The sequence below is a fragment of the Bos grunniens genome, chromosome 25 (assembly GCF_055505025.1).
Source record: "Bos grunniens cultivar Pamir isolate PY7600 chromosome 25, Bosgru_T2T1.0, whole genome shotgun sequence".
Taxonomy (NCBI): Eukaryota; Metazoa; Chordata; class Mammalia; order Artiodactyla; family Bovidae; genus Bos; species Bos grunniens.
In genome coordinates, this window is record NC_141189.1 from 26,904,406 (window position 1) to 26,931,164 (window position 26,759).

Here is a 26,759-nt window from a genome sequence, read left to right on the forward strand (position 1 = left end):
GAATACTAGGCAGCTGGTAGTTTTACATATATTGACTTGAAAGTGAAAAAAAGCAAGTTTCACTACAAAGTGGATCATTCCACTTTTCAAAAAATGATAATTGTGATTTATTTTGTATTTGAAAGTGAAAGCCACTCAGTCATGTCTGACTTTTTGTGACCCCATGGACTACACAGTCCATGGAGTTCTCTAGGCCAGAATACTGGAGTGGGTAGTATTTCCCTTCTCCAGGGGATCTTTCTGACTCAGGAACTGAACCAGGGTCTCCTGCATTGCAGGTGGATTCTTTACTAGCTGAGCTACCAACACTGAGAAACGTCTAGAAGGATGCACACTGGACTCTTGGCAGTGGCCACTCCAGGGGGTGGAACTGAGCAGGGAGGAAGATGTTGTGAGGGCCTCCGTGCATGCTAAGTAGCTTCAGTTGTGTCCGACTCTGTGTGACCCCATGGACTGTAGCCCACCAAGCTCCTCTGTCCATAGGATTCTCCAAGCAAGAATACTCGAGTGGGTTGCCATGCCCTCCTCCAGGGGATCTTCCCAACCCAGGGGTTGAACTCATGTCTCCTACACTACAGGTGAATTCTTTACTGCTGGGTCACTGGGGGATTAAGGAAGATGGTCTCCATGATAAAAGAAAGAGGAAAGGAGGGGAAATAGGAAAATAAAAGAAATATTTTTGGGAAAAAAAGAAAAAAGGCAGACACACTAGGAGTCTGATATCCCTCTCCCAGACCTACTCATCCTGAATTTCCTGTTAATAATTCCCATCATTTCTTCATAGCTTTCTACTGATACATGAGTATTGAAATAACATATTGTTGGCTTGGCCAGTTTTTGAACTTTAAATACATGCACTGTAATTATTATATTTACCACCCCCCAAAGTTATGTTCTAGACACTTGTCCAGATCAGCATGTGGAGTGTTCCTGCACTGGGTTCCCTGCTGCGTAGACTTTCGCTGTCAGAACAGACCACACTGATGGCCCATCAGATGTCAGACATCTGGATTGGTTCTGGTTTGCTGCTATTATGAACAACTCTGCTGTATTTCTGCACAAGCCTCTACCTCGGGTGGAATGTCTGTGTGGTAAGTATCTATGTTCAACTTTACCAGCAAATGCTAAAGCATTTTCCAAACTCATTATGTGGCTCTCCCACCAGGACATACATCATTCTTCATTGTGTGTGAGCTCAGTTGTGCCTGACGCTTTGTGAGCCCCTCTGTCCATGGAATTTTCCAGGCAAGAATATTGGAGTGGGTTGCCATTTACTCCTCCAGGGGATCTTCCTGACCCAAGGATCGAACCCGCATCTCTTGTGTCTCCTGCCTTGGCAGGTGGGTTCTTTACCAACTGCATCACCTGGGAAGCTGGTGGCTTTCAGGACATGCATAGATGGTTATCATTCTCCAACTTGACCATCAAATAATGTTGTCTCAACTTCAAACATGTCCTAACATAGTGGTTGTGAAGTGGAATCTCTTTTTGATTTGAATTTGCATTTCTCTCATTACTCATGAGGCTGAACACCTTTTTATATGTGTGCATATATATTTTCTCTCTCTTTTTTATTTCTTTTATATCCGAGATTGGCCCTTTCTCTAAAGGGCCAGATAGCAAATACTTTTGGCTCTGTGGGCAACCACTCAATAATGGCATTGTGGCCCCAAAGCAATCATAATCAGCATGTAAATGAGTGTGACTGTGTTCCAATAAAACTTTATTTACAAAAACAGGGAGTGGGCTGGATTTGGCCTGTGGCTTATAGTTCGCTCTGACTCAGGGAATTTCTGAATTTGAGTACTTTTTGTATATTCAGATGTGAGTACTTTTTTAAATGTGTGGCAAATATTTTCCTCTAGTATGTGATATGTCTCTTCACCCTGTGTATCATGTTTTTGATGAACAGAAACTCCTCTTTTAATTATTTTTATTTTAAACCGTGAACAAGATTTGCTGAAACTCAATATCAGCCTGGGTTTATTTCCCATCTGTTTCAAATATGATTAGGGCCTTCTGTAAGTCCAGCGGGACAACATCTAATAAATAGGTGTCTAATACAGACAGACGACATCACCTCTGTGTGCAGAGACAGGCAGAAAATTAGAAGGTTTGGTATGACAAATGAGCAGGAAAAATCCTGAGAGGCGAGTACTACTCTCAAAGGCAGCCCACGTGCTCCACATCTGAGCAGCATCGCCTGCCCAGGTGGAGGACCTGGGAGGCCCTTTGTATTGGAATACTTACCCCACAGACATACTGGAGGTACTCACCTGGTTTGATGGGCTGCCTGTTTGAGAAGGTCAGAGGTGCAACAAGGAATTTGGTTTCTGCAACTGGCACCCAGTGGTGGAGAATTTTCACCGTCCAGACCCCAGGCCTCAGGGGCAAGTTCAAAGGGGGCTTGTAGTGGGTGAATTCGGCAGTGGACTCAATCAGGATGTCATAGGTAGCTGCGATGATGTTGACGGGATCCACCCAGATGACAGTCACGGTCACGTTGGGGCCCTTCCCCCATTTCTGCATGCCTACCGGCTCGTCCATGGGCCCCAGGAGACCCCCAAAGTTGCGGAAGAGCCGCTCCTTGGCATCCCAGTCAGTGCCGACCTGAAACACAGGAGCGAGTCTTGAGATCATTGGGCCTGAATGTGAGTGCTCCATCCCAGAAAGGCCTAGGATCCTGCTTTGGTTGTTGTTTAGGCACTAAGTTGAGTCCAGCTCTTTTGTGAACCTATGGACCATAGCCCATTAGGCTCCTCTGTCCATGGAATTTCCCAGGCAAGAATACTGGAGTGGGTTGCCATTTCCTCCTCCAGGGATCTTCCTGAACTAGGGATCAAACCCATGTTTCCTGCCTCGGCATGTGGATTCTCTACCAGAGGGCCACGAGGGAAGCCCAGGATTCTGCTTACTGGGCTTCATTTACCCATTTTACAGATGAGGAAACTGAGGCTACAATTAAGTTACTTGCTCAGTAATTTAAGGCTGGACAGGCAGTTGGCAGGAGATCTGGGATTTGGATCTGGTCTGAAGGATTATGGGGCTATGGTCCATTTCCTTTGGGCCTCCTGTGTCTGGTTCATGGTGTGCATGAGGAATGAATGAATGCCCACTTGCAGGCCATCCCAAGGAAACATAACTCCTGCCACTCAACAAGTCAGCTGATTTCCACTTTGGTCATTGGCTTTCCAGATCACGTGCCTCTTTTTAGAGCAATCACTTTGAACAAGAGTGGAGCTCAGGATTTGGAGCTGCCCTGTCATAAGCTAGGGAAAAGGAGGGTCCCTCAGCATCGCCTATCATATGCAGGATTTCAGATGGCTTTCCAAGGAAGAGACAGTTTTGGCTTCCCCAAAGCATCCTGAGCTGGACCCTATGGGGAGTGATGGTTGTATGATCCATCCTTCCTGCCAGTCAGTGGGGTGTGTGTGTATGGCTCTGACCCCAGAAATCTGCTCTTGGCTTCCATCTTTCCCCTTTTGGGGACTCCAATTTATTCTCCACCCAGTATCCAGAACAACCTAGTGAAACGGCCTCTCACTGCTCAAATCCCTGTGACTGCGCCTCTGCTGAATTCTGGTGTCTAGCACTGCTTGGTACACAGTCAATGCTCCATCAGTCACCTAGTGAATGCATGCATGAATAACTTGGCAAAAAAATGAACTAATGACATAGATCTCTGATACTGAGCTCTGTTACTATTTCAAGTCAGATGAAATCAGGGGTCTTCTCTCCCCCAGGAGGTTTAGTATAATGTTCTGAAGACGCAGTGTGTGAGCACATGCTAGCAGGCGATGAGCATACTACAAGGCCTGTACTGCTTCTGTGGTCCTTCCACGAGCAGTATCTCTGGTGTGTGTGGGGGGGGTGAGGAGGTGGTGCAGGTGTGAGTAAACATGTCTACACCTTGAGCAGACTTCACACGTGCAGTGCAAACACGAGCTGGTTTATGTTTTCATTGTTTCTGCCATGAGTTACTATACCCATCCCTAAGACACAGGGCTCCATGGCTAATATTTATCCAGAGTTTCTGGTGTTCCAGGCCTACTGCTAAGGGCATAGGTGCATTGATTCAGCTAACATTCCCACCTCCATTGAGAGAGCACCCTTGATCTTATTGTCACTTCACACAGGAGGAAATGCTCTGAGGTTCAGAGCAGTCAGATGACTTGCTCTGGTCAGTAAGAGGGACCCAGGAAGTCTGGACCCAGGGGCTGGGCTCTTACTCACTCTTCTGTGTATCGCCTCCTATTTACTCACCCACTCATTCATTCATTCATTCATTTGTCCAACACAAATGTGTCGGGCAACTACTGCCTACCAGGGGTGGTTGTAATACACAATCACGGGCCCACAGCCTGCCTCAAGTTTCCACCTTTGGGCCAAGACTGACCTTGAGGAGCTGTCCTCAGGACAGCAGAGGGAGTCATGGATAGTAGCAGCTGATCTCTCAGAGGACGAGCAGGGACTGCTCCTCCTGAGGACCCTGGAGCCAGCACAGTGGCTGGAACACAGGAGGAGTGAGAACAACACTGTATATTGAGGGAATAAATGAATGAGCGAGCACGATGCAAGCCAGGCCCCAACATCACAGAGATTTTTCTAGAGATGTCCCATTCTGCAACTTCCCTCCATACAATCCTTTCCAGTTCCTTCTTGTTGTTCATTAGTCCACTCTCTCCTCCTGTCCTGACCTGCAAAGTCTGGTCCTTTTTCACCCAACTCCAGCCTCATCTACATCCCTCTCTCCTCCTCCATTCCACCCTGTCCAGGCCACCCTGGAACACTCTCAGCACCTCTGCCAGAAGGGCTCTCTCACCCCCTGATCTTGTGTCTGTGCCTGGCTCTCTCTCGGGCTGGCTCTTCTCTCTTTCCTCACTCTCCTCCTGGCCAGCTCATTATCCAGCTCTCAGCCCAGGTGTCACCACTCCTGAGAAGCCTGCCTTGCTTACAGGCATCCCTGACATTCTTGTCTAAGCTTAGCTTTTTATTTATGTAGTTATTTAGTGCAGTATCACATTCTAATTGGCATGCCTCTCTTCATGGCTCAAAACTGTCGACTGCATGAAGGTAGGGACCACATCTGGCTTGTTCACCAAAATATCACTAGTGTCTAAAACAATGCTCAGCACACGGTACTCACTCAAGCACACTCAATCTCTCTCTGTCAAACCATCCATCATCTATCTACATCATGAATGATTAGGGGCTGAGCATATGGGCAAATAGATTAATGATCACAAAACTCCTTTGGGGTCCTACTTAACAGAGGGATTTATAACCAATTAGGGGAATATCCCCCAAAGAAATGGGGGTGAATAATTCTCTAAGTTTGAGTTTTATAACCAAGTAACCCAGGTGGAAGAGTTGTAGAGCAGCTTACAGTGGGAAACTTGAATTTGTCCTAAATCTAGGACAGGAGAAGGAGGAAGGCAGCTGCCGTCTTCAGCACAAGGAGAGGTGGGGCTGCCCAAGAGGGGTCCCATTGCTATCACATGTCTGTGGCTCAAGATCTCACCTGACCTCACTGTGGAAGTTCACTGCCATTCACCATCAAGTGATCAATTACTCAGATTTAAGTATGTATTGAGGATCAAGCTCAATATATTGCTCCCCAGCTTCAAGCCCACCATGACTTCTTTCCCACTGCACCTAAAATGCAAGTCAAACTTCTTTCCAGGGCCTGTGAAACCCCTCATGATCTGTTCCCTGTCCTCCCAAGTCCTTCCTCCTGCTCACTGGCCATGCCAAGCTCCGTCCTGGGGCCTCAGGACCTTTGCACATGCTCTTCTTTTGGAAGATCCCAGAGTGTTCCAGGTCTCCCCACTGCTGACTCCTTTACAGGTTTCAACTCTGAAGTTATCTCATTAGAAATGCCTTCCTGAATGACTCGCTCCATCAACGTGTAACCCAGCAAGACCCTATGGGGCCTCCTCAGGACAGATCCCCCAGGTCCTTCACCTGCCTCTTGTCTGTAATAAAAACTTTACCCTCCAAGGCCTTCTTCAAATTCTAAACAATGAATTTAATCAGAGGTGTGAGAAAATGCAGAAAGAAAGGAAAACAAGTCAAGTGAGGAAAAATAATAATAATTTAGCCATTAAATGAAGTCGAGGATCTTTTAGTTCCTCCTCAAGGACAATAGATAATATTCTGAGCCATAACCTCGAGCCTTTTTGCAGATACTGAAATCCCCAGCAGGTGGAAGAAGTTAACTGTATGCTGCCCACAAGCACAGAGAGCCCGGAACCATTGGAACCATAAGGTTGATGATGTTGACTCCAGATTACCTCACCACCAACCAATCAGAAGAACATCCACGAGCCGGTCATGCACCCCACAAGTGCCCTCCCTCACCCTGTCTTTAAAAAACTTTCCCTGAAAGCTATCAGGGAGTTTGGACCTTTTGAACACTAGCTGCCTGGTCTCCTTGCTTGGCACCTGCAATAAACATAAAACACCACACTTTTCCTTCACCACAACCCTATGTCAATAGACTAAGCTTTACTGAGTGTGGGCGAGTGGACCCAAGTTTGTTTTGGTAACAGAAAGCTGTCCCACCAGCCTGTCAAACCCTCAGAAAACATGGATGAAGTCTTATTTTCTTTATAATCCTTGTCATTAATTGGAATACTTTGGTTCACTTATTTGCTCAATCACTGGCTGGTTGCCCTAGTAAACAGCAATCCCAAGACAACAAGGATCTGGTCTGTTCAGTTCACCACGGCCCCTCCCACCCTCACACATCATAGGCACTCGGGGACTGCCTGCTGACGGAAGGAGCATCCTTCCTCTATGCTATCAGCATGGGACTCCCAGGGATGGAGTGTGCAAACCAGGCCCTATGCAAAGCCCCAGGGCCGTGTGACCCGATGGAGATTCTCAACAGCCCACAAAGTGGCCCTGTACTTCATTCCCTCCTTCTAGTCCAATTTTACACCATTTACCTTAAAACCAAGAAAAAAAATTCATGACACAAGTTTCAGGGCTCCCTGCACCCCACGCTGTTCCTCTGCCAGAGATCCAGGTGGTTCCCACACCCAGGGTACCAGAGCTATATAGCACAAGCCCTAACTAATCACTAGTCATGGATTGGCCAACATCTGTCACTGCCAGAAGTGCCCAGTTACCCACCAGCAGGCTGATAAACAGGGAGAGCCCAGTGACCAGGCATCCATCTCCTTAATGGGACATTAATGTCTTCAATCGGCTGCTTGGGCCCCCAGCACAGAATCCAACTGGGGCAGCATCTAGTTGCTCCTTGACACCAGTAATTTACGAAGTGGGCTCCCACGGAGCTCGGATCCAGCCAATCCATTTGGAGCCTTCATTGAAAATGGTGGCCTGGGGTTTCCCTGGCGGCCCAGTGGTTAAGAAGCTGCCTTGCAATGCAAGGGGCACCTGTTTGATACCTTGTCCTGGAAGATCCCACATTGCAATGGAGCAACGAAGCCCGTGAGCCTCCACTACTGAGCTGGTGCTCTAGAGCCCCTGTGCCTCAACTACTGAAGCCCATGTGCTCTAGAGCCCCTGCTCTGCAACAAGACAAGCCACCGCAATGAGAAGCCTGAACACTGCAACAAAAAGACCCACTACCGCTAAATAAATACATGAATCTTTTAAAAGAAAGGAAACCGTGACTTAATAAGAAATTTCTACCCCTGCCTGTGTGGTGCCCATCCAGTCAGGCCTAGGTTGCCCAGGCAGGGCCACAGGAGCTGGAAAATGTAAGCAGGTCAGATGCTTCCTCCCACCCCACTCCTGGCCCCCAAGATTCTCCATATTCTATGGTCAGACTCTTTACCCCTAACCCAGCAGCCAGATTCACTGGGAATGCTGAAGTCCGGGGATGGACCACCTCTTTAGGTACTTGCTGACATGCAGAAAGCAGAGATAAGGTGCTGGAGTTTCATGTGGGTAACACTCACCAAGCTTGGTCATGCCTCCCCTTCCCACCAGCATCACTACCCAAGCACAGACACTCACTCATTCAGAAATCCTATTTGCATCTGCAAAGGCTGTGTCCTCTTCTGTGTGCTGAGGATACAGCAATGAGCAAGTGCTTTAGTCTCTGCTCTCTTGCAGACAATCACCAAGTGATCAGAGAAATCAACAAGGTCATTTGAGATGATAAACGCTAAGAAACATAAACTAGGGATGTCCTGGATGAAAAATTGTGACAAAAGTGGATGGGCATGGAAGGCTTCTCTGAAGGTGCACCATTTGATTTAAGATCAGAATGACCACAGGAAAAAGGTGAAAACCTAGAGGAAAGTATTCTGGGCAGGAGGATGTGGTGTGACAAGCTTGAGGCAGGAAAGAACTTGGAATATGGATAAAGATGCAAGAAGTGTGAGTGGGAAAAAGAGTGGGTCCTGGGTGAGACCAGAGAAGCAGACATAGGCCAGATTATGTAGTGCCTTTCAGGTCTGAAGATGGTGTTGATGTTACAAGAGAGGTGCTAGATGAATCCATCTCCCAAGGCAGAAAAATAACTCAAAGCTGATGCAGTCCTGGGAGGTAGAAACTGCGTTCCACGGATCCATGCATCCACGCATCAGACCATCTGTCCATCTATTGACACCTCTGTCCAATCCTCTACGCATGCATACATCCAACACTCATCCATTCAATGACTGATCTGGTGATGACTCTGAGTTAAACCCTATTCTAGGAACTGGGGAGGCAAAAGCACAATTAAGCATAGGATTTGTGGCCTAAGTGACCTGGATTCAGTGTTGGGCTCTTCTGCTTCCTAGCTATGATCCAGAAAATGATTGACTCTCCATAGGCCTCAGTTCTCCAATCTGTAAGATGGGACTAATGCCACAACTTTATTAGGAAACTGGCTTGTTATTGGTTTATTACTAACACAGGATTAGAAGGAATCACTAATTAGGGTAAAAAATGAAAAGGAATAGAAGTTCTACTGTAAAGAAATACCAAGGCTCCAGGTTGGTTGGTGCACTGATATGCACCACCCTGGACCTTCTCCAGGCACAGGGCGAGCTTATCTTTGGGGTCCTTCAAGGCACCTTCTCCTCCATTTCCAACTAAAAGTGTCAGAGCAGGAATAGAACCCAGCAACTGTGCGGCCAGAGGCAATGTTGTGAGAGAGTCTTTGGCCTCCTACCTCAGAAAACTGAAGTCTCCCAAAGTCGCTGGGTGGGCTGGCGATCTTGAAGACTTTCTTCGGCATCACCCATGTCTCCAGGGTCTCGAGTTTGCTCACGGCCAGGTTTGTAGCATGATGCTTGATCAGAAAGCCCTGGAAACGGTCAGCAAGGAAGTAGAGGTGGACAGAGGCTGGGTGGCCCATTGGATAGTACCTGAAAAACACGCACAGGCTCACTCGAGCTCACGGGTCAGGACTGGGTGTGAGTCGGTCACGATGGGGCTCCTCACCCATCATGCCGATCCTGTTCCTAAGATAACCCCCACTTCATACAAAGCTCACTGCATTCCTGAAGGCTGTTCCCGTATTTCTAGGATCTCAATAACTATTAACAATAACTTTTCTGCTGATCATACGTGTAAAACATACCGACTGTATGAAAGCACAATTATGAAAATAAAAATGCCTACTTTGGATGCTTCTTCCATGTTGCTGTCCTTCAGTTGCTAACAACAGCTAACTAACAAGTTGTGTCCAACTCTGCGCAACCCCAGGGACTGCAGCATGCCAGGCTTCCCTGTCCTCCTCTACCTCCCAGAGTTTGCTCAAGTTCACGTCCATTGGGTCCATTGATGTTATCTAACTGTCTCATCCTCTGCTGCCCCATTGTCCTTTTGCCTTCAATCTTTCCCAGCATCAGGGGTAGATGATGTCAATTCACAGATATATTCAGTGATCCTCCGGTGCTGGGTACTGAGAAGCAACAATGGTGTGCCAACAATGTCATCATGACATATTTCCTTTCAGCCTTATTTTCTATGCACATATTTACATAAATTCTCTATAGCTGGGATCATAATATACACACTGGCTCTATCCTGGTTTTGCTTCATCGTATTTCCTGATCATTATCATGTCTTTGAATAGTCTCTGAAAGCACGATTTTTTTGTGTGTGTATACATTATTCCAGTGTATGTAATACCGTGACATGGAACTATAATACCAAAATATGGTTTTATAAACAGGGAAAGTTCCCCATCATTGAGTGTTCAACTTGTTTCTAATTTTTTTTTGCCATTCTAAACAATGCTGCGGTAAGCATCCTTGAGCAAAAACGTTTTGGGAAACATCTTTCTCCCTCTCTAATCTCCAAGAGGCTCTTGATGTCTGCTGTGTAAGTTTATCAGAAAGGTTGTTCCGATTTACACTCTCACCGTCCTTTTCACCAATGCACTGGGTATGATGCTTAAAAAGTATTGCCAATCTGAGATAAATACATACATAGACAAATAGCATGTTTTAAGATGCAGGTCTTTGATCCACAAAGGGGCTGAAAGGGGCAGGGAAGCTAAACAGATGCCCAGAGGATGAGGGGGGAGAACAGACAGAGAAGGAAGGACGAGCGTGGACAAGCCTAGGTCTCTGTCCTTCCCAGCTGTAAAATGAAAAGCTGCCGGCTTCTGCACTGTGTGAGGTGCAGGGCACTTACAGGATGCTTCTGGTTCCAGCATTCCACAAATCACTGTCCCGCTCACTGCCTTCCCTCTGGTCCTGCCCTGGAGTTTAAGTCTTTACCTCTGATTATAACAGGGAAGCGGCCTTCCTGTGTTATGCATCTCCTGAAATCACTGCCTTGTTATCAGGTGCCTCCGGGGCTCTGAGCAAAAAGACCTGCCCCGTCTTCAGACTGCTCACCGCACATTCCCGGCCCTCGCAGGTCCACTTGGGTCTGGACTTTGGAAGCAGAAAACCCTCCCTGTGCTGCAGAACTTGCTGCCATGATGGAATGTTCTACATCTGCACCATTCAGCCCAGTAACCCTAACCACTGCTGATGACAGAGCTCATGACGTATGGCTGGTGTGGTTGAGGGACCGCACTTTAAATTTGAGTTCATTCAAACTTAAATGTCTCCTTGTGGAGACAGCATAGATGGTGCTGTGAAGGTGTCCTGGGGTTGCCTGCATTGATGTCCCCAAACTGTCACTTCTTCTGTCTCTTTCCCACGTGACTTGGTGGGTTTCCTTGCACCAGTGAGGTGAGTCTATTTCCCCCTTCTCAAACCTGCTTGGCCAGCAGGAGATGAGGTATGGTGCCAGTTCTGAGCCCGGATCCCAGGTAGGCTTGCACATTTTCCATCCCCTCTCTTGCTCCTCTGTGATCACTGTGAGAGCACAGGTGGGCTAACACGTGGGAAGGTGAGATGTTTGGAGCAGAGCTGAGCCACCCCAGGTATCCCAGCCGAAGCCTTCCTAGACCCACCAACAACTCCCAGCCAAGGGCAACAGAGCCTCCCTTCTGACCTGCCCCTGGCGACAGAAGCGGAAGAGATGCCAGCAGAGCCTAGGAATACTGCTCAGCTCATGTGCAAGCTTGAAGGCTCTGTAAATGCTTATTGTTTCAAAACACCGACTTGGGGCTAGTTTGTTATGTGACATTATTACAATGGATAAATAATACACTGTCAGGGCTCGTTCTGGAAGGTGGGTGGACTAGTGAAAGTTGAAGAAAAGCAGGAGAAATTATTACCATGGAAGTCAAAAGAAGCAAGTGTTTCCAGAAGGGGGCAGTCGGTTGTATGGGATGCTGCTAAGGGGTCAGGTAAATAAGTGATGGTCAAGAAATCCAGGAGTTAACCTTGCATTGCCCCTGTTCCTTCTTCCAAGAAATCCTGTTTTCTCCACCTGAATCCATTCTCTACTGTCCTATGCATGGCCAGCATCCTGGTCCAAGCCACCATCATGTCTTATCTGGACTTTTGCTGGAGCTGCCTTACTTAACTTCCTCCTTCTTTTGTCTGCTGTAATGGATTCTCAGAGTAGCCATATCTGTCATCCCTTCCTTAAATACCACAAGGGGCTCTGCTTATGCTTGGATAAAACCCAACCTCCTTAGCTGGTCTACAAGGTCCTGCCTCTTTCTCTAGCCTCATTTTGTTTACCTTTGTCCCAATTCACCACCTTCTAGCCACGTGGACCTTATTTTGAAGTCTTGAACACCCTAAGCTCACTTCTAGCCCAGGGCCTTTGCACGGGACATTCTCTCTGCTGGGGATACTCTTTTCCTCTACTGATTGCATGGTGGGCTCTGTCTTATCTTTTTGGCTAAATGTTACCATCTCAGAGAGATCTTCCTTGACTGCTGACTCTTAAGTCACCAACTCACTGCTGTTACTTGAGCTTATCCTCACTGCAGAGCATTTATCTTTAGAGACTTTTGTTCTTGTTGCTGTGAGCTGGGGTACTGCTTGTCTTCACACTAGAATGGGAGGACCTTGAGCTTGGGGCCTGGTCTGTCTGGGTCATGGCTGAGTGCCCAGTGCGTAACACACAGCCTGCCACATGGTAGATGCTCAATCGATACTTAAGGTTTGAGTGAAGATTCTAGAAGGATATTCTCTTGAACCCTTTGCTTCTAAGATACATCTAGGGAACTGGAAACCAGAACTGAACACAAAGTCCCTTGGTACCGACTCTAGACTGTATATGGTAATTAAGTAACTAAAACTGAGAGGAGAGTTATAACTAGATGCAATAGAAGATGCCAGATGCAACACAATAGAACCTAAACCATGCCTCTGGTGCATTTGCTTGGCCCAAAGGTGTTTTTATTTCTTATTTAAATGAGGTGGGCATTAAAAAATTTGGGAAGCTCACACAAAAATGTGGATTTCTAATTTGTCTGAAAAAATCAGGAGATGTGATTGGCAGCTCCAAGTGTACATTCCCACAGGGCAAGGATGTGCTGCAATTCAGCACCGGGACCCTGGGGGCCCCTGGTCCATAGGATCAGTCCATCCTTAGCTAAGGACACATGCTTCCCTCCTGGCCCTAGATCACATTTGAATTTGAGGACCTGTAATAAAACACTGACATCCTTATCTCTGAAAGGGACTCTCAAGCAAACTTTCATTTTCTTGTTCCCTCCATCTGCCATTTTGAAATTTTCTGCAATGAATAAATGTTATCTTCTAATGACAAAAAAAATCAATAAACATTTTTTTTTATAAAAGTGTGTACTATAGACTAGAAAGCCACAATCTGCATGAAATGTCCAGAGAAAATGAGATTTTTGAAATAAAGTTTCTACTTTTTTCCCCAGATAGCTCTGGGGTAGGAATTTACTGTCTTTTGCCTTTTGGGATAAGGGTCCTTTGTCCTGATTTATTTTTAGGTTTGTATTAATAAATATATTGGCTTTGCCCACAGCAAGGCACAGGGGTTCCATTATAATAAAAAATGAAGTAGAAGCCAAAGGATTCCAGGCCTGAGGCAATGTGATGGCTTGCTTAATCCCAAAAAAAATAGCAGAAGAAAACTTCAGCAATCATAAATCACTTGGAGGTGTCTTTCAAAATTTCATCTAAGATTATTTACCTTACAAATGCTATGAAACCTGGGATTAAAACTACTCTTGAAACGATATTTGCCTTCCAAGCACCAGGCCGTGTGTCATCTCCTGGGGCCATATACTGTGGCTCCTGGGACAGGGATTCTGCCCCTGGACTAGCAGGGAGGAAAAGACATTCACTGATGACCTTGATCCTCACTGATGACCTTGACCTGAGGCACTGCTGTTACTAGCAATGGGGGTGTTAAAGGAAAATCTGCTTTCAAATGAGGAAAGGTGAGGGGTGGGCTACTGGGGAAGCTCTTAGCCAGCTTCACAGAGGAAATGGCACCTGAGATGACCCTGGAAGCCTCGGAAAAGGTGGATTGAGTGGGGACAGTCAACAAAGGACAGCACAGAGGAACTGACAGACAGTTCATATGACCAGTGATGGAGCAAGTAGCTCACACAGCTGCATCTTAAGAATACTGGAAACTAAGATATCAACAATGGCATAAGCATTTACTAAAGCACTTCAGATATAAAATACTGTTAAAATGGGGATAATGATAATAATAATACATGACTAATAAAGTAGTTTTAGAGGATTATCCCCTTTAAACCTAACAACACCTTATGCTGTAAGGCTTATTATTATTCCCACTTTACAGATGAGGAAACTGAGGCTTAGGGAGGTTCAAGACTTGTCCAAGGCCAATAGCTAGTAAGAGTGGAGTTCAAATGGCAGGTTCTGGGTTTCTAACCCATTCTGGTCTTCTTTTAAACTAAATCAGGACCTGCAGGTAGAGGAGAGAGAAGGCTGAGGAGAAAATTGTTGCAGGCATGTGGAAACCCAGCTGATCTGCATGGGGTCCCAGTCAGGAAAACCTTCCATGTTTTCAGAGTTTTGTAGAACAAAATAGTTCCTTTCCTGTCCCCCTTCCGTTCTTGAGAGGAAGGAAGAGCAGGGCAAGGAGGGACATGTAGAAGGCTCAGAGGAGAAAGACTGATGCTAATAATTTTTTCTTTGTTGGTTAAAGAGGAAGGTGAGAGGAGGAGGCAGAGGCAGAACAAGAAAGAGAAGGAGAGTTGATTGGAGGCACTTCTGGGAGTCCATCCTCAGAAAATAATCAGAAAGGAGAATGGAAAAAAAAAAGGCTTTCTGCAAAAAGATATTCATCAGAACAATGGCAACAGGAAAGGGCTGGATTAAGCAAACTCTGGAATTTCTACTCAATGGAATACCAGCGGCATTAAAAAGGGTCATTATCATTATGGAAAGCTGCAGAGGAGCAAGGAGAGGAGGGGCTAATATTACAATGCTGAGCGAAAGAAACAGGACACGTAATCCTTGCAATTATGAAATATCTGCAATGCATATTGCTGAAGAGGAAGAGAAGCAGCCCCAAATTAAAAGGGTTTGGTAGGCTTAGGGAAACGCAGGGGAGGTGGGGGTGATGTTGAATCCTTTCCCCACCTTCCCTCTTCTTTCCAAATATTCTAGAACATTCTTTCCTGAAGTATCAACTAGTACCCACCAGTGGTAGATGAGATGATTCTAAAGGTTGCTGCTACTGCTGCTGCTAAGTCGCTTCAGTCGTGTCCGACTCTGTGCGACCCCATAGACAGCAGCCCACTAGGCTCCCGTCCCTGGGATTCTCCAGGCAAGAACACTGGAGTGGCTTGCCATTTCCTTCTCCAATGCATGAAAGTGAAAAGTGAAAGTGAAGTCGCTCAGTCGTGTCCGACTCTTAGCGACCCCATGGACCGCAGCCTACCAGGCTCCTCCATCCATGGGATTTTCCAGGCAAGACTACTGGAGTGGGGTGCCATTGCCTTCTCCGTCTAAAGGTTACATGAACGTTTTAAATAATGGTTCTGCCTTCCATGATGTTACTGGTTATGTTCTCAGGTCTGACAAAGATAGTATGGTTGTGTTTTAGGAAGGAGTCAATTTTCAGAGACACATGAAATGTTTATGGGATTTGCTTCAATCAAACTGATCTGGGAGGAGGGGGAAGGTGGGTGAAGGCAGAGATGAAACTGCACTGGCTGGGAGTCGGTAATCACTAGAGCTGACGATGGGAGATGGGATTTCATTTTTCTCTCCATTTGGTATATATCTGACATTTTCTAAAACAAAAAATAAAACAAAAATGTTCGGTATTTTCATGATTACTTTCCATTTAAAACAAACAGAACTATCTAATATGGTGCATAAAGCTTTCTTCTAAAATATGTATATTTAGCCTAAAGAATGAGTCCACAGAAAGGTAGGACTTCCCTGGTGGTCCAGTGGTTAAGATTCCATGCTCCCAATGCAGGGGGCTTGGGTTTGATTCCTGGTGGAACTAGATCCTGCGTGTGTGTGCGTGTGTGTGTGTGCGTGTGTGTGTGTGTGTGTGTGTGTGTGCGTGTGTGTGAGTTGCTCAGTCGTGTCCAACTCTTTGTGACCCCATGTACTGTACACCACCAGGCTCCTCTATCCATGGAATTCTCCAGGCAAGAATACTGGAGTGGGTAGCCATTCCCTTCTCCAGGGGATCTTCCCGACCCAGGGATGGAGTCTGCACTGAAGGCAGATTCTTTACTGTCTGAGCCACCAGGGAAGCCCAGATCCCACATGCCACAATTGAAAGATAATGCATGCCTGCAACTAACATCCGGTATAGCCAAATAATTTTTTTTTTTTAAAGAATGAGTCCACAGAAAGGAAATAAGTAGGTAAATATTAGATCTGCTATTCTGAGAAGGTAAAAGGGTTATGAGGGCTTAGACAGGAAATGCTCTGAACGCTGGGAAGTCCGAGTGGCTGACTGTTCGGGAGAAGCGTGGGGTGCAGCCGCAGCCCCGGCAGAGGAGGGCTGTCCCTCGTCCCTGGTCACCCCGCCCCTCCCGGCTCACCTGCAGCTGCTCTCCCCGGGGGCGCGCAGCGAGGCCTCTGCCCGACGGAGGCCCAGGCGGGAGAAGGAGTGGTACAAAGTCAGCGTGACGTCACTCAGGCTGTGGATCCCGTCGGGCTCGTCGTAGACGTTCTCCCAGTAGGAGCGGAGGCCCGGGGTGCCCGCGGGGTAGTTCCCATACAGGTAATAGTCCAGCTGCCCGATGATTTCCTGATTCACCACAGCTTCAAACTTGCGGGCAAAGAAGGTGGGCCGGGCTGTCTGCTGTGCTCGTGGGATAAAGAGAGCTGAGTCAACCAGTGGGATGGGGGAGGTGGGGATGGAGGAGGCGAGCTCTGCGGTCCCAGCCTGTCTGGATCCACATCACCATTCAGACACCTACTGCCCTCTCTGTTCTCAGTTTCCTCATCTGTCAAAAGGGTTTTAGGATTGCACGAGTTAATATTTGTAAAGCATTGAAAGCAATGAGGGACACGGAAGTCAGCTTCATTTAAATGTCTGTGAAATAATTACATCTTAGATGGTTATAGTTGGGAGGGATCTCAGAAATCATTTAGCTGGAGGTCTAGGGCAAATACCGCCTACAGAAGTATTTTAGTTGTCCGGAAGAATGTTTTAAAATTGAATTAACTGGCAACATTTTATAAGTGGAAGAGTTCATGGAAACTTTTGGCTTCTCTTGAAAAAGAAATGATCTGGCAACGGTAGGACTACGTTCCTGCATCGTAACACATAGTTAAAACTGAATAGCGGCTGTCCCTTTAGATGGGTATGGGCCTTGTGGCTCACCACAACCCCTACCACTCCCTACTGTCTCCTGGGCGTTATAATTGACTTACAGACTCAGAGGGAACACCCTGGATTTACTGATCAGAATCCCTGGAAGTGAGGCTTAGAAATCTGTACACTTAACAGGCTTCGAAGGTGATTCGTTTGCTCACTAGGGTGTGAGGACAAGGCAAATGACATCTGAGCTGGCTGCAGATCAGTCGCCTAAACAGCCTTAAAATATTCAGATTCTGGAGTCCTTCTCCAGACCGACTGAGTCAATATCTCTGAAGATGAGGTTTAGGAATCTGTATAGAAAAAAAAAAAAAAGGCTCCCAGGTGATTATGCTACATGTTTGAGGGCTACTTATGTAAACAAAATTTTCAAAGGGGCTGAATGCGTAAGAGGGAAAGGGACTGATCTAAGGTCACACAGTAAGGTAATGCGAGAGCCAGGATTCAGATCCAGGGTCATGGGTTAGAGAAGTGAAGTACTGAGCACTTGTTATCTACCAGGTTTTAAACCATGGTCTGGGGCAAGATCAATAAACCTTTTCAGCAAAATGGCAGATAATAAATATTTCCAGCTTTGCACCTACTCAGCTCTGCTGTCAGAGTGTGAAAGCAGCCATAGACAAACTGGAAAATGAATGGGTCTGTGGCTGTGCTCCAGAAACAAGTCATTTACAAAAACAGGGAGCGGGCTGGAGCAGCCCAGGGGCTGTAGCTTGCTGACCTCTAGTCTAGGGCTATGGAAACAACTAAACCACAGACCCTTCCTTTGAGGGGCCTGTGATCTTGTGCAAATTTTGACCTTCATTTAAGTCTAGCATTGTTCTCACTTCAATGCATTAAGAGCAACAATAATGACAATAAAAACTGAGCATATACTATACGTAGAGCATTGCATTTTGTCATTATCTCTAATCCTCCCAATAACTCTGCAAAGCGGGTGCTATGATTCCTATTTTACAGATGAGGAAACTCAACTTAGAGAAGGGAAGGGATAATGTACAAACACACAGTCATAAGATTCAAACCCAGATGACTCTAAAACCCAAATTCTATTGACTATATCATCTTAGGATCACACTGCTAGTCAAGTGAATCTGAAGCCCCAATAACAAAAACTCTTGTTAATGTTTTGGAATATCCCATCTGCTCTCTGCTTCACAGACACCTGGGACACCCACCCCTACCCTTTCTCTGCAGTCGAGGGGTTAGCTCAGTTCCCTTATAGGAGCATTAAAAAGAGCCAGAACATGTGGGTTCAAATTCCCACTCTATGTCTCTCTAGCTATATATGTCTTTGGGGAAGTTATCCAGGGCCTCAGTTTTTCCAGTCCTTAAAATGGGTATAATAATAATATAGGTACTTAGCATAGAATCTGACACACAGTGTTAGCAGCTATTATGAGACTGTTATCACTATGCCTTTAAGTCTACTACAGGGACTTCTAAGTCTTCACTTTCTGGAGGCAGAGCACCAGAGTAAATGGCAGGGCAGCCTCCTTTTTCCTCCTAAGAATCTCTGATCATACCTGGAGCTCCTAAAAAGCACGTTTCTATGTTTATAGTTCTCGTCCTTGGAGTTATTTCCGTAAGAACTCAGAGTTCCTTACAGGCAGCAGTTTCTTGAGTCTAGACGTTGAGAAATATTCTTGATCTTTGTTTGCCGTGAATTGAAGAGCTGTGAGCATGTGACTCGGTCTCTATGTTAGCTCATCTTTATCAGGGACCACAATGTCCCCAGGATGCTGGGACTGGAATACAACTGCTGCTGCTCTGGAGTGGCCCAGGAGGGGCAGTGCACTCAAGAATTGCCCTATCTCCTTGCTCTAAATGATGAAGGTCCTTTGCAATGAGGGTGAAAGCTGATCCTCTACAAAAGAGGGAATTGTTCTGTTTCTTTTGTCCCCCTTTGAACAGGTCAAATATTCCCCTTGCCACCCCTTTCTGCTCAGCAGACCGTTTATGCACAGACAATGGAGCTAAAATGTCACCCAAGTTCACCCAACCTCAATTAACATGGGTTTGAGGAGGCCCCTGGGTAGCTTTCAGTCTTCCACCAAAAACAGGCCTAAAGAATACTCATTGCAGTAACTGCTTACATGGTGAAAGGCGTTAGGTGGGAACCTTGAGGGAATATGAATGATGGGACAAAACCCACTGTGTATTCTACATTCCACCAGGCATGGAATCAGGTTGGCAGCAGGGTCTGGTGGAAAAAGCTCAGGCCTGGACCTGGAAATACCCGTGTGGGACCTCCCACCCTACCACTCCACTACTGCATGTCCATGGACAAGTAAGTCCCCTCTTGTGCCTTGGTTTCCCCACCTGCACAATGGAGATGATTTCTACCCAGTGAAGACAATGCCTGCAGAGAACCTGGCACATAGCCTGGAACACAGAAGACCCCAACCCCATGCTTCTCAAACAGAACAGCCTCCCTGTTGCCTGGGGATCTTGTTAAAATGCAGATTCTGACTCAGCAGGCCTGGAGCAGCAGAGATTCTGCATCTCTAACAAGCTCCCTGGTGATGCTGATGCTGCTGTTCTACAGACCACACTCTGAGGAGCTGGGCTAAGAGGCTGGAAGCTCCATGGGGGCAGTTTCGGTCCTCTCGTGGTTCAGTTATGTGCCAGAGTGAGGCAGTAGGGACACTTTGGATTGGGTAATCAGCCTGGCATTCTTGTCCCTGCCCCCAACACCCTCCATCACTCCAAGTTAGCGGTTTGGGGAGCAGCATATCATCTCCACGTGGTAGCTCTAGTGACCTCAGAGTGGCCTGTGAATGTATGCTCTGGGCAGCTGAGGCTGGGCATGGGGAGGAGGAGAAGAGGAAGAATTCAGGGTGCTGGCCTGGAGGGAGCAGGAGGCGTGCTCACGTGGGATGGAAAGAGGTTGCCATCCTGAATAGGTCTGGGTCCAAGGCACCCTTGGGGCTCATGGGAAGCAGATGGACACTGGCCACCCTTCTGCCTCTCCTCTCCCCAGAGCATGAACTGCTGGGCCCTGCAGAGATACCTGCGATGGCAAGCAATTTTCTTCTTGTTACTCCTTTAAGTTCACAGAGCACGGTGGTTTGTAAACCTGGCTGCTCATCAGAACTTCCCTAAGTCTGCTACATTAAAAATAAAAATTCCTGAGCCTCACTGGAGATCAGAAGCTCTTGACTGGGGATGTGTTTGCCCCCGGTGAATATCTGGTGATATCTGAAGACATTCCTGGCTGTCATGTCTGCAGGGTGCTACTGGATCCCCATGGGGACATTAAACAGTGACATCCTGGTTGTCACAGTGGAGGGTGGGGTGCTTCTGGAATCTAGCGGGCGGAGGCCAGGGATGCTGCTTAAACATCCTACATCCCTCCACCCTAACACAGAATTATTCAGCCACAATGTTAAGAGTGCTGAGGTTGAGAAACTCTGCACTCTAACCAAGTTTGTACCCAGAAATGTATTTTAAACAAATATTTGGGGAGATTCTGATCAAAAGGCAGCATAGAGAAATGGATGCAAGTACAGCCTTTGAAAACAGATATGTTGGGCTGTGTGACCTTGCATAAAGTTTTTGATCTCTCTCTACCTCAGTTTCCCTATCTCTAAAATAATCTATCTCTGTGTCTATCTGTCTTCTGAGGCTGTTGTGGAGTAAATGAGTCGACACAGGCCAAGCGGTTAGATGGTCCCTTGCGTGGTGTTAGTGATCAGTAAGTGTTGGCTATTGTGGATGTTGTTATGGTTATCATCAACAGCTGGGGTGGGAGTGTGTGGGATGTGATGAGCTGCAGGGCTGTCTTGGACACCTGCAGATGCTGGCTGGAAGGCACAGGCAGGTGGGCTGGGTGGGCAGCTCACCTGGAAGCGGTGGAAATCCTGCGGCTTGAAGTCATTGGGGGAGCAGCCGCACCAGTCCACGATGTGCTTGTACTGGCACTTACAGCCCAGCTTGCGGTTCCAGTTGGTGATGCGCAGATTGTTGTCCACCATGGTGTCGCAGTGCGGGCTGTTCTCCAGGACCGTGTGGAAGAAGGACTGAGGGGGAGAGAAGGGCCTGGCTTGAGACCTCGCCCAGTCTTCTTCGACTGGGCTGGGGTGGGGGTCCTTCCCAGGGACCACCTGACACTGAAGAGACTCTCTTGCAGACTCAGCTGTTCTCTCTGCAAATGGAATTAGTCCCATGCAGGCCTAGCCAGAGCACCCTGGAAGTTTTGCCCAGAGTGGCATTCTGCTTAGCAGTTACTGCTCTGTTTCTCTAAGATGTCTCTTCTCAGCAGCCTAGAAACTGATTTCAAGACATCTCTTATGACCCAGTACATCCGTTCAGCAGAGAGAAAAAGTCCCTTCAGGGCTTCCCTGGAAGCTCAGCTGGTATAGAATCCACCTGCAATGCAGGAGACCTGGTTCAATTTCTGGGTTGGGAAGATCCACTGGAGAAGGGATAGGCTACCTACTCCAGTATTCTTGGGCTTCCCTGGTGGCTCAGATGGTAAAGAATCTGCCTGCAATGCAGGAGACCTGGGTTCGATCCCTGGGTTGGGAAGATCCCCTGGAGGACGGCATGGCAACCAACTCTAGTATTCTTGCCTGGAGAATCCCCATGGACAGAGGGGCCTTGCGTCTACAGTCCGCAGGGTCGCAAAGAGTCAGACACAACTGAGTGACTAAGCACAGCACAAGGTATGTCAACACATGAGGACCAGAGGAAAACATTGGGACAATTTTCTAAAAAACCCTGGACCAAAGGACTCTTGATTTTACAAACAGCTAGACCTGAAACCAAAGGGATTCAGTCTGAGATATTTTGGAACAAAGACTGAAGCCCTGGAATTTCACTCCTGGGAGAGGGACGCCAGAATCATGGACGCCCTCCTGCCCCAGTCACAGGAGGAGGGACTACAACACAGGGAGGAAAGGTGGGGTGTGCTGGGGCTTCCCGCTGTCCATGGTGCTGAAACAGACACCATCATTTCCCCCTATTCCTGAGACTGTTGGCCAACCTCTCCTAGGAATCTGAGAAAAAGGCAATGTTGAGAGTGAAAAGAGAGACCAGAGCAGAGACATATGGTTGGAGCTGCTGAAAAAGAGAGATGGGGAGAGAAAGACACACACACACTGACTTCTATTTGGACACTGTTTTATAACAACCTCAGATACCAGGGTGATATGCTTTCCCCTGCTCTCTGCTTCCTAGGGGAAGCTATTGGGGAATACGTGTCCACCTGTTGCAAACTCATGGCACAGCCTTCAGATTTCTTCTAAGTTCATCCCTTAGAGGTGGTTTGGGAAAAGGGCAGGGCAGAAATGCTGGGATGGAGGAGGTGGGATCTAATAGAGACGCTGGAATGTAAAGTGCCTGGGTGCTCTGTGGGGTAGAGGGTGGGGTGGGTGGGACAGAGAGAGCCAGCATTGGGATGCACACCTTGATTAAATCAAACAAAGTCCCAAACAGTCTCTTCTCAATGGCTGAGTGGATAAAATGAGGCTCTATCCACATCACCCAGCTGACCCTCTTGTGATGCTAAATGACATGTCTGTGAACCTGCATTTTAAGCTTGAATTGTCTAAAAGCCCAAACAGGCACATATTCTCCATCAAGCAGTGGGGTAGGTACCCGATTATCAATTGTCTTGTGTCCTTTTGTAATGATGCAGAAAAGATAATGGATGAGGAGGTTATTGGAATTGAGAGAGAAAGTGGGTTTTGCTGAAACATGATTAAAAGCTGATGACTTAACATGTATACAGAATAGCAAAACCTGACCCAGTGATGACAAGCCCATCATCCCTTAGGAGTTATGTCAGCAGTCAGCCCTACTCAGAGCTTGGCCCTGCCCCAGATGTTGGTGAGGGATGTGGAAACCATCAAATGAGATGCATTGTCTTGTTTGGCCTGGAAACACAGAACCTGAGTGGCCCTGAGATGTGGCACAGCCAGGAATGGTGGGCCATTCATGGGAGGTGTCACAGGCTTAATAGAAACAGCCAGCACTGGAGTTTTCTGAAGTTAGAGATTAGGGTGAAAGTGAACTAGAGGTCAGGGAACTAATCTAGAATCTGTCTGCCCAGGTCTGATAAGAAGGCTGCTGGCTGTTGTCAGGAGCAACACTGTAGCACTGAGTCCCTACCCATTTCCAGATGGGGCTGGGGCTGTTTCAGAATAGCCTGCAATCTTACACACAGGACTTTCTGAAATGGACTGAATGTTTGCATCCCCGCAAAATTTATAGGTTGAAACCCTAACCCTCAGGTGATGGTGTCAGGAGGTAGGGCCTTTGGAAAGTGATTGTAATGAGGGTGGGATCCACACAAATGGGATTAGTGTCCTTCCCTCACCCCTTAGGCCATGTGAGAACACAATGAGAACTGTCAGTAGGCAGTCTGCAACCAAAAAGAGAGAAAGCACCTGACCACACTGGCACCTTGACCTACAACTCCTAGCCTCCAAAACTATAAGAAGTACCTTCATTCCATTGTATCCTGTTTTGGCACTCTGAACTAAGATAGTTTCCCATCCTGAGGTCTGAAAAGTGGTGGCAGACTTCTGAGACCTTTTCAAATAGCTGTAAAAGCTAACAAGAAATAGTGGGTCCTAAGCCTTTGGCCACAATGGCTGTCAATGCAGGAGGCAGAGCAAACCCAACAATAGCCCTGGTTTGGCGATCACCAGAACTTCTGATGTGACTGATGGGGCCAAAACTACTGGAAAAGAGGGGCTGTCAAAAGTTGATACGGGTGTCTCTAAAGAAGCCAGCATATACAATTGTGCAGGTTATGCTCTGCACAACCCTGTGGGTACCATTGACATTGTAGGTATGAGAACTTTGTATTTTTTTCAATAGCAATTTTCTAAAAAATGGCAATAAAGTTGTTCTAACAAAATTAGTATATTGTGATGATTTTATGACTGATGGGAGCCAAGCATCTTGAGGAAGAACTACCTTTTTTTACTTTACACTTTTAAAGACACTGTATAGATTGCTGGTGGCAGCCTTGTGCATCTCCTCCATAAAATGACCTCCCTCCGGACTGGACGGGACCAGGGGTCCTACGGTAAGAGTAAGGTTCCTGGTAGCTGGCACAGTTCCCCATCTTCCTCTGGATGTTTGGAGGATAATGCCATGTAGCTTCACCCAAAATTCAGCATCCACTTTGCTCCAAGGGCTAGAGCCAGCCCCTACCTTTCTCAGGGACTTTTCCCCAGATACTCACCTCGGCAGGAAGCAGAGTATAGGAGTAGAATTGCTTCATTTTGGTCACCAGATCGTCAGTGGAGAACGTCACATACTCTACAAACTTCCGGTTTAGCAGGAACCAGTCTGAGCCGCCATCTACAGCAATGCCCTCTGGGATCCGCCGGTCCCCCAGGCGCCACATGTGGGCATCACACTCCAGGAAGAGCCTGTCCAGGCCCTGTTTCCGGATGAACCTGGACAAGACAAAGTCATGCTTAGCCATGAAAGAGCTCAACCCAGAGTCCAAAAGAAATGGTCAAAACTACTGTCTCTCAGGGAAGGTCTTGGCCATAAAGCCATTTTTTGAGCACTACTACACGCTCAGTGCTGAGCTAGGGGGTCTGTGTGTAGTTTCTCATTTGACCTTCACAAGTGAGGCTGGTCTCTGTAACCCTATGAGGCAGGTACTATTATTATGCCCATTTTACAGAGGAAGACACTGAGGCTTAGAGCACTTAGGACATTTGCCTGCCCAGCACAGTTAGATGGCAACGATCATCTGCTACATCTGCTTCCACTTTAGAGGACTTCTGAAATCACCTTTTCATGCCACAGATGCATTGGAATTTGGTGAATACAGCTCTAGACCCTCATCTCAGAACAGTGCTTTTATTTTTAAATTTATTTTTAAAAATTAATTAATCAGTAAACTATATTTATTTACAATACAGTGTTAGTTTCAGGCATATAGCAAAGTGATTTAGTTTTATATACACACACACACACACACATATTTCAGATTCTTTTGATTTACAGGCTACTGAAAGATATTGAATATAGTTTCCTGTGCTATACAGTAAATCTTTGGTTTGTTGATCATCTGTTTTACTTATAACTATCTGTTAATCCTATACTCCTAAATTTATCCCATTGCAGAATAATGCTTTTAAATACAACAAAAATACACAGTTACAAAATATTTCCATAAATACCAAAGTGATGGCATAGTAATTCACATGATTCTTGATTCATACACTATATAGAGGATTGCAAAATATTTTTAAAAACACCAAATTTATGATAATTACATGTGTTTTCTTTTTAACACATTTAATAATAAGATCTTGTAGTAGGTCTAAACACTATTGTAATTTTGAAGAAGAGGTGAGCATAAATGATATTTAGACATGGATGCATCAACTATAATGTGATTTGGGACTTATCTGCAGTCCAGTGGTTAAGACTCTGAACTTACAATGCAAGGGTCACGAGTTCAATCACTTGTTGGGGACACGACAGGAAGAATGGACAAAAAAAGGAAATATATGATTCCAACAGCAACTGCTAATACTATAATGGTTTGTTATCCTATATTTAGCTGGATCTCAATTAGCATTTAGTGAAAATTAAGATCCTTTTCTTCTTGGGCTTCCCTGATGGTCCAGTGGTAAAGAATCTGCCTGCCAATAGAGGAGACACGGGTTCAATCCCTGATCTGGGAAGATCCCACATGTCATGGAGCAACTAAGACTCTGTACCACAACTACTGAGCTTGTGCTCTAGAGCCTGGGAGCCACAGCTACTGAGCACACGAGCTGCAACTACTGACTCCTGGGCACTGCAAATTAGAGAGTAGCCCCCACTCACTGAAACTAGAGAAAAGCCCACGGAGCAACAAGGACCCAGCACAGTAAAAAAAAAAAATAATAATAATTTTCTTCCTATTCAAAGTCACAGACCCCTAAATTCTATCCATGAACCTCAGATTAATAACTCCTCCTCTAGGACACACACACACACACACACACACACGTGTGCACACACACAGGATTCTTCGAGGCAGACAAGGCAAATTCACCATTCCCTAATTTACAGACACAGAAATCAAAGGTCAAAGAGCTTGTAAGGTGCATAGGGCTGTTGGGAGAGTGGACAGAGCTAGGGCCAAGACTTCTGGCCCAAACTCTCAGTTCATTTTCACTTAGCATTAATTTCACACCTACTATGTGCCAGGCACGGGCTGGCCCTGGTGGAAGGCAAGGAGAAGCAAAGATGATCCCTGCTCCTCAGGAGCTGGTTGTCTCCTTGGGAGTTTATAATTTACAAGTTTTCTGATCTTGTTGCTCTTTCAGATCATACAACATAAAATCAACCATTTAAAAGCATATAATTCAACAGCATTAGTTCATCTGCAATCGTCATCTTTACCTGGTTTCAAAATAGTTCATCACCCTTAAAGGAAACCCCCATCCTCATCAGCAGTTACTTCCTACTCTGCTTCCCTCCAGATCCTGGCCATCCATCTATGGATTTACCTAGTCTGTATATTTCATAGAGATGGAATCACACAAGGTGTGCCCTCTTCCAGCTATCATCGTGTTTTCAAGGTTCCTCCACATTGCAGCACATATTGGTACTTCATCTCCTTCTGTCTGTCTGCCTGGCATCCATTCCTTGCTTTTGTG

The 26,759-nt window shown here is 46.4% G+C and overlaps 1 protein-coding gene across 1 annotated transcript in view; it reads right to left on the reverse strand.

Moving 5' to 3' along the window:
- The window catches only part of XYLT1 (xylosyltransferase 1), a 347,744-nt gene that overhangs the window by 10,199 nt on the left and 310,786 nt on the right, over positions 1 to 26,759 (reverse strand). The window contains exons 7-11 of the mRNA XM_086376949.1: positions 24,332 to 24,548; positions 20,979 to 21,155; positions 16,352 to 16,614; positions 9,137 to 9,332; positions 2,277 to 2,610 (exon numbers count right to left, since the gene is read on the reverse strand). Of these exons, the coding sequence (XP_086233075.1) occupies positions 2,277 to 2,610; positions 9,137 to 9,332; positions 16,352 to 16,614; positions 20,979 to 21,155; positions 24,332 to 24,548 (1,187 nt within the window). The remainder of the gene's footprint in view (positions 1 to 2,276; positions 2,611 to 9,136; positions 9,333 to 16,351; positions 16,615 to 20,978; positions 21,156 to 24,331; positions 24,549 to 26,759) is intronic.